General features: G+C 33.5%; 1 protein-coding gene across 1 annotated transcript; it reads right to left on the bottom strand.

Annotated features, from left to right (window-relative positions):
• Window positions 1-777: 777 nt before the first annotated feature.
• Window positions 778-1,546, bottom strand: LOC138339354 (uncharacterized). The gene is made up of 2 exons (XM_069290946.1): window positions 1,382-1,546; window positions 778-1,071 (listed from the first exon to the last, which is right to left on the bottom strand). Exons 1-2 carry the CDS (start codon window positions 1,544-1,546, stop codon window positions 778-780), a joined length of 459 nt encoding a protein of 152 aa, XP_069147047.1.
• Between the last annotated feature and the right edge of the window lie 7,672 nt (window positions 1,547-9,218).

Genomic DNA, 9,218 nt, shown 5'->3' with positions numbered 1-9,218 from the left:
AACATTACACATATAGGAGAAACACTAATTTCACATACTTAAAAGACTCAAAACACAATACAAAGATAGAAACTAATCTACAACTCATCATTCAATGACATTCAATTCCATTCATTATCATGCTTATACACATCAAATCTATACGTATTACAACAATTTTCAACAAAAGAACAATTTAGTCAAATTTCCAAAAACTTTTAAGTGAAAACCAAAACAGTACAGTGAATTATGCTCAACTTTTCAAAAATGCAACTCTTAAGCAATTGATAATAGAAGCATGAAAATATGAGATATAAAACCATATAAACTCATTTTACAACATACAATAATTTCATAAAATGGACAATGGAAGGAATCAATGAAATTCAATTTCAACAATACTCTTAAACAACATGCAACATGTTACTATGACCTTCTAACTCTCAAGATTGAGCTGAATAGAAGAGAAAGACAAGAAATCACACTCCACTACTCACCATACTCCCCCACTTAGAAGGAAATCATAAAACTATAAAAGAGAATATTATAACTTACCAACATATTCATAATCATCCGGCTTTGATCCCTTAGCCCGGAGTGATAGAGGTGATTATTTTTTGGGACATCACCTTCTAGAACTCTAGGATGATCTTGCTTAGTTTTTCTCCCTTTCGCTGCACCATTTGTAAAATCCCTCACATTATGTCCATCCTTACCAAAACCGAAGCAATTTTTGGTGCCAATTAAAAACTTCACAAAGTGCTTCTTCCCACAAGTAACGCAAATAGTCTTACCACCTTAAGAAACACTACCACCTTCACCCTTGACCTTAAGAGCACTAGGTCCATCATAATTTGGAGATCTCTTATTATACCTAGATTGGTTTTGCTCATTGGATCCACTCTTCTTCAAATTCCTTGAGATCCTACCAAGTTTGGACTCTTCAATGGATTGATCATATACCATAAGCCCAGAAAAGTTCATATCATTGTGGAGCATGGCTGTATGACACTCTTCTTTCACAAGTTTGGCAACACCGGTCACAAACCTACTCATTTCATCCCTAGGGTTAGACACCAGCATGGAGCATATCTGGACAACATAGTAAACTTCAAGGAATACTCCTCAACACTAATATTACCTTGGTTAAGGTTAGTGAACTCTTCAACCCTTCACCTCCCTCCTCTCATGGGAATGTACTTTTCTAAGAAAGTTTCCTTAAACTCTTTCCACTCTATAGGACCCGACTAAATCATCCTATTATCTTTTCATTGAGTGTACCATACTTGAGAAATATCTCTCAATTGGTACAGAGCTAAATCTTCCTTCTCCCTAGAAGTCACCCCATGGCATTCAACACCTTCTACACACCGTCAAGAAATTCTTGGGGATCCTCTCCCACCTTAGAGTCAAGAAAAATAGGAGGATTCATCCTCACAAAGTCTCTCAATCTAGAGGTTATGGTACTCTCCAAAGCATTCACCCTAGGCACAATGTCTCTAGTCACATGAGTGGTCATGTCTTGGGCTAGGGCAAGTAAAGCCTCTCTAATCTCCCTATTAGTCATGTACGTGGAAAGCACCAGGAGCCTCGTTACCTTCACCTCAAATAGGGACTTCATCAAATTGGGGAGGCACTTTAGCATCTTAAGGAACTTGAACTCCTTGTGGAGCTAGTCCACCTTGGGGAGCTGCCTCTTGCACTCCTTCCTCAAACCTTCTTGCGGACATTCTTTTTTTAGTAATCTTCCTATATTCATAAGATAAGAGATTAGGAATATAAACCTATAGTCTCAACTCTATTGGCACGACACGAGAGTAGAATTGAAGGAAAACTCTATCGTTGTATAGACTCTCGCTCATGGATGTGTTGCGACTCTCGCCAATAAACAAGATTCTACTACACGTGGTTTTTTTAGACTTTTCGATTCCTAAATCATACTTCATAACCTATGATCTGATACAAAGTTTGTCACACCCCGAGAGCACACCCTAGAAGATATGGCACTCTCAGAGTGCGACTAGGCGTACTTTACCTCTTGGAGATCTTGTAGAAGCCCTTTGACATCATTAATTGCATACATTTATGAAAAATACTGCAGAATTAAAACTTTTCACATGAATACTATTTCAAAACATCTTTCATATAAAACCATAGAAAATATAAGTCTCAAAATACGCCAATCTTAGATTCAAGAATACTTGGGACACGGCCCACACAATCGAGATATAGAAACTTAGTCTATTACCATACTTGTTTAATAAAAGAAGTCTAAATAAAGCAATGTCCTTGAATCAAGTGATGACATACCCCAACTTTGCTTTAAATAGTCCTAGTTTCCAAGCCTTGCTTCAAGATACTTGTCACCTGCTAGCCACACCTTTAGAAATAGACAAAATGTATGGAATTAGTACAATGCATGTACTAAGTATGACATAATGCATAAAATCATGAGAAACTGACATTTGAATCAAAACATGATCTTTTAGATTTAAAACTCCATACATAAGAATAAGAACCACATTTAAACAACAAACATCACATTTTAAGACACATTCCAAGTCATACTTAATTTATAGCAATTACAGTAACATTACAGTGACTTCACAGTAACTCATATAATACAAGATAACATCAAGAATACATCACAACATATAACCATGAAACCCTCATACCAAAGGTGATTCTAAGGTTCACTTGAGTGAGTTATGAAGAGACCGCCCATACAATCCTTTCACACACACCAAAGATATCCTTTAGACTACCTAAGGTAAGATTATTCCCATTTCAGGAATCAAAATCACTACCTAAAATTACTCTAAGACACACCTAAATAAGAAGATACCATCCATACATCCTCTCCAAGCCTACTTAAGCAATTCTTAAATCTACTCTAGATACTTGCCTTTTCATTAACATACCTTCACTTAAGTCATTATGTTCATTAAGTCTTTTAAAAGACATTCAACACTTGGAGAAGACCTAGGGACTCACATACTAACATCTTCAAAGCCTTATCGTGTAATGTCTAGATAGCAGCCCATTCTACTAACTAAACTTCATAGTACTTCTCCAACCCTAGCATGTATCCTACATGATGAGAATAGGCAATAAACGACATAGACTATGTTATCTAATCATGGAATTCGGAGTCATGAACATTCTCGGATAAGGGTGTTCTACTGGACAATGTTAGAACTAAAACACATCAAATGTAAGCACATGGTTAAGGAATATGAAGGGTTTATTTGTACTCTAGCCTCACCTTTAACTATAGATACTCCCCAAACCATACTCACTCGGTGCTAGCCTTTGTTCTCATAGAGTAATTCAAAAAAGGAGTATATGAAGAGGTTTCATATCTAATTCATAACCAAATCACTTTACATCATACCAAAGAGGTCCCCTAGGGTTTCCTTTCAATGGTTAAGAAGATAGATCAATTATTTTACTAAGGATGATTTCATGTCGTTCCAGCCAACAAACATTAAATCCAGTATTCACATGAGAAGGATACCATTACGGCTTACAACTTCAAGGATATCATAACCTTCTTTCTAAAAGGTTCCACATAAATGACCTTCTTTGCGATATTCAAGATCATATTTCATTCATACATATACACTCATTACAAAGGGTGTTCTAAACTACTAATTCAAGGATTCATATGTATTCATGTATCAAGTAAGGGACATACGTCTATGTAGACAAGACACACTTCACTTTACGTTTTCATATATAGCATCTCATTCAAGAAGCACATAGGGACAACTAAGTATACTTGCAAGTCATTATACACACTTTTAAAGAATTATCAATATAAACATCACAAGTCTCATATAAGTCATCAAGAAGTATCATACTTCAATATCAATTCATTCACATTATGACTCCATCATAGCCTACTACAGACATATATCATCAACTAAAAGAACTCATTTGTTGAATTCACATAATATATATGTCATCAAGACCCTCAAATTGCTCACATCATCAAGTATACATGATAATACCATAATACATGAAGTAACATTGACGGGACCACATTGTTTCACAATTCATAAAGTAATGTCGATGAGGCCACATAATTCACAAGTATAGCACATAAGCACCGCCACCATAAGTGGACCTTACCAATAATCATTATAGTTTAAGACTTATACAATACAATATAAAGAGAGTTAGGACATCATACCACCAATCCAATCTCGCAACTTTAATCCATAGCCAAATCACCCAACAAAATTCCAATGGCCATAATCACCAATACAATCCAATAATCATAATGTACAATGAATCCAAAGTAGTTAAATATCAATTTATAAATTTAGTACATCCTACACATAATTCTAACATGATTCTTCCATAATTCAATAGCCCAAAGTAAACAACACAAGAATTCAATAGTATAGAGACATTATCAATTCACCTATAACATAGTCAAATTATGGAATTCATAATTTGCATGGGTTCATAAAATTTTTAGGTTAAAATATTCAAATTAACATCAATTCAATCAATATACAATGATTCAAAACGTTTTATGCAAGAACCCATGGCTAGATCACAAGTTAGAAGTTCATCTTTTGAGAAAGCTTTGGAAAACCACTTTGAAGTTTGGTTCCTTGAAGAAAAGAGATTCAAGGATGAAAAAACAAACCTTAATTGATGCTACACCATAAAAATTGAGAATATTTGATAGAGAAATCAATCTTCAAACTTCAATCTCCCTTCAAGCTTCAATGGAGTTCTAGAGAATTCTTCAGGGGTCTTGGGGTTTTGATTTTGAGTAATGACTTGAATAGGGATTCTAGACTTATATAGTTACTTGTGATACCTAAAATAACCTTAATAAATCATACAACTAATTTCACAAAGTCTAGGTGGAAAACCCAAATTTCCTTTGGGTTGGCCGAGACACTGTACAATTACAGGTGCCAATCGACGACCATCATCGATGCTCGTAGCCCAACCAATGGACCGTCCTGTTGGTCCGTGGTTTGGGTCAGATAGTGTCCAATTGGAAGCTCACGCTCCCCATCTAAGTGTCAACCTATGCCACCAACGTACGGGGTGTCGACTGCCTTACGTAGGTGAGGCTGGTTTGACAGCTTTTAGTTCACACATTGGGTCCTTCTCAAAGACCCTTTGGTTTGTCCATGGGGAGTTTTACCGGACGTTTCCAACCCAAATATAGTCTTACACAATTTAAGGACCCCTAAAATCAATTTCATCCAAAACAAAGACGTAAAACTTGACGAAACACACTAAGGCACACAAGCACGTTTCAAGGCAAACCTTTTGAATATCATGGACGTTTGACCTCCGAAATTCACCAAACTTTAGAAACTGCCTCATAAAATAATTATAACCCTTTTTATGATGTTAAAACATCAATACACAAGTGTTATTCTATAGTTTCACCTAAGACATTTTAGAGGTGTTACATTAATTTTATCAAAATTGGTTACAAGTTCATCTTATTCTCTATGGATCATATTTATTATAGTTCAATTGCTTGATTTCAGTCTTATTATGCATGATTTGATTCAATTATATATTTTTAATTTACTTCATATTAACACTTTGATACATGTACCCTAGGTACCCCCTAAATGTAACAAGGCACATAGGACCCCGAAAGGCTCCACGTAAGCCACTTAGCATATCATAACATAAGTATAGAACAAGTAAGAGTAAAAACACATTGTAAGTCTTACAATATTTTCATAAATGAAATTGTAAGTATATACTTGTCTCAATATAACCATCTATTACAAAACTTGAATGAAATAGGGCCTAGCAAATAGGGCACTAGCCTATACAAGATGTCTAAAAATGGAAATACAATAAAGGAAACTACATTATTAGAAAAATACATCCTCAAACAATGAGTCTCACCAACAAGCTCGGAAGGTAGCAAAATCCAAGCACTAGCAACTAGAATGATCACCTCAAGAACCGGACTCTACGCTTGAGTAAATGATGAAATAGTAAAAGTTAGCAAAAATAATGTAATAAGTATGGTAGTCATGTATAAAAACATTAAATATATGTAAAAAAAATTACATTTCACTTAAAAGCATGCGATTTGGCAAGTTTGAACATCATACAAGACTATAGAAGTCATAAGTCATAATCATAGACAACATAAGTCAATATCATTTTAAAACCTCTAAACTCATAATCTCTCTTTAGTAACAATTGTTATTCATGTTATTATTGTGGGAGAATAGCCTGAACTGACATAGTGACCAGGTGAGTTAAAACATGATCACCAGTGTCTCCCACACCGAAAAGGATTATTCTACTTGCCTTAGGTAGAACCATGAACTCTTAGCTTTGGTGGATCCACTAGCTAGAAAACCTATGAGGGCACATAATTCATGGGATATGGAGATTTTTATTACAAGCCCAACCTCTACTAGAGGGAGAGATTTCATCTCATGAGACCTCTTCTAGAAACCCAACCATTACTAACATGAGAGCTTTCATCTCATTGTAAGTGTCCTATCGGCGCTAAGCATAATTATCATAGAATACTTTACTAAGTCTTACTTAACTCATGTTTCATCGAAGAATGTCATGGACAATCAATCCAAGTTAATTCATTTGGATAACTCATATTCATTAATTCAATTAAGTAAGAACAACTTTTCAACCTAAAAAGGCTTTATATGTAATAAACCTTTCACATCATGGTTGTAAGTGTTTCATGAGGAATACCTTTCAATAACACAATCAACATTGGCACTTTACCCTTAAAGCAACTTCATAGCATTTACGTAATTTTCATAAGATCATACATAAACTCACACATTGCCCTTCCAAGGTTCAAAACCATCATCAATCACCAAATATAGAATTTAAGAACTATACATGGATTTCATCATAATTTCATATAATTCTATCAATTCACATATTAGATCATAAAAACACTTTTTTTCTCAATAACAACCCAACCTATGAGATCGCAATTGAGAGAACAATGGAAATTTGCATGGGTTCATATGGGAAGTATCATAAAAGCATTTTATATCATCAATTAATGCATTTATGGACATAACTAAACCATTAAAATCAATAAATAACCCATGGTGAATGAAGAAAACCCTAGCTAAATGGGTAAATCTACCCTTTGAAATTGAAGGTTTTGAAAGAGCTGAAGCTACCCATGGATGAAAACCTCCATACCTAAATCACAAAGACCTATATATTTGATATAAAGTCCCTTACTTTTTGAACCCCAGCCGTCACTTCTTTTTCTTCTTCTTTGAGTTGTCTAGAGAGACAATTTTTGAAGAGGAGCAAGCTTCGGGAATGGATTTGAGTTTTTAGAAATAATGAGTTGCATGACTTAATTTAGAGGGATTAAATCCTTATATATGTGGTCTAATTTAGGGTAAAACTACATCACTTCATATTAATTAAAATCATAAAACCCCAAAGTTCCCCTAAACTTAAGCACCAAAAGCCATTTTCTAGGCCTAACAACACGTAAACTTCTTATTATTTATCTAAGGATCAAAATAGATTTTAAGAGTTAACAGTTTTTATTTTTTATCATATGTATCTTTGGAAAAAGATCTGCAAACAATATGTTCTGGAATGAATTTTGTTTGGCAAATAGTGTTGCCTTTAAAATTCTCTAGTTTGCAAAATGATAGATGCACATTTTTGTTTGATAAAATTGTATATAAAACTGTTATAGTTGGAAGGCTATTTGAAAAGAAAAACATTTCTATGTGATAAAGAATATGTTCAATTCTGTTTGGAGACTAAAAAAAACTTTTGTTGTTTTGTGCTCCATGTGAGATTTGATTGTGTCTGATTTTTGTAGACTAAAAACTTGTGTACTTTTCTACTCTGTATAAATCAGACTATGCAATTGACTTGAAAAATATGAAAACTTCATAATAAGTCAATGTTGTACTTTTGACTTTCGATAAACTTCACTTTTATATAGAAACATATTGTATTAAAAAAATTGTATTGTTGTTAGTGTTCTAAATACAGTGGTATGTCTATTTGTGATAGAGAGAAAAATACCAGTGACTTAGAGTTTGTGATTTTGTGCCTCTGTGGGATGAACTTTTACACTATGTAAAGATTGTCAAAGAAAACTGAAACAATATAATTCTTTTGTAGTTTAATTTTTACAAATGAGGTTTTATAAAGCCAATGACATTTTGATAGTCTGAAAAAATATGTGGAAAAACTATTTTCAAATATTTGAAAAATATTTGTGAGATCACATTTAAAATGTGGGGGTTCTTTGCTTATGATAAAGATAAAATTAGACTTGGTGTCTAATTTAATTTGGAGCAAAATATATGATATTCAATGATACTTTTATATTATGTTAGACCCACAAAATTCTTGGAGTATATTCGGTATTGTGGTTGTTCCGTTTCTCTATTACGATTATATAGTGTGACTAGTATGAAACTACCAAATTATATATATACTTTTTCAAAATAATTATGTTCTTTTATGAAAGGTGTCACTTAAAACGTTGTGATTTTTCATGAAAAGATATGTGTATTATAATAAAAGTATTTGCATAGACATGAATATTGGTTATTAGTAAATATTTGGACTATATTTCCTTCATTTGACCCGATGAAACTTTGTTCATGGATAGTTCGATAACAATCAAACTGAAAGTTATGGAAAGGTCCTTCTGAAAGGACATTTGACAAGGTGATGACTCTAAACAATGTTTGTATCACACAACATTATAAGAATAAGAACAAAATATTAGTGAGAAAAATGCAACCTCTTCGTTATGGAAAGAGCTTTTCAAACTCAATATTTTTATTTGTTCTTACTTGCTTGAGTCAAAGTTTGTGACATGAACACTTGGGGCAGGTCAATTACAAAACCTTGTAAGTAAAACTGATCAACTTAGAAGTTTTGTCTAAATTTGAGTGCAATATATGAAAATGTCATGTTTTTGTGGAATCTATGTGTGTTGAACATTCTTATAAATTTGTTTAAAGGATTCTAATCCCTTAGAGTTAATTTACACTGACATTTGCGATATGAAGTCAACACCATCTCGTGGTGGAAAAATGTATTTCATAACTGTCATTGACAAATGCATTACAAATGATTATGTCTATTTGCTGAATGGTAAGGATGAAACAATAGAAATGTCTAGACAATATATTATCGAAATTGAAAATCAGTTGGAAAAAGGATAAGAAGTGATAAGAATGGAGATTATAAATCTCCTT

The sequence above is a fragment of the Solanum lycopersicum genome, chromosome 11 (assembly GCF_036512215.1).
Source record: "Solanum lycopersicum chromosome 11, SLM_r2.1".
NCBI lineage: Eukaryota > Viridiplantae > Streptophyta > Magnoliopsida > Solanales > Solanaceae > Solanum > Solanum lycopersicum.
Note: the sequence above shows the minus strand (reverse complement) of the source record. Positions and strands in the feature narration are given on the sequence as shown.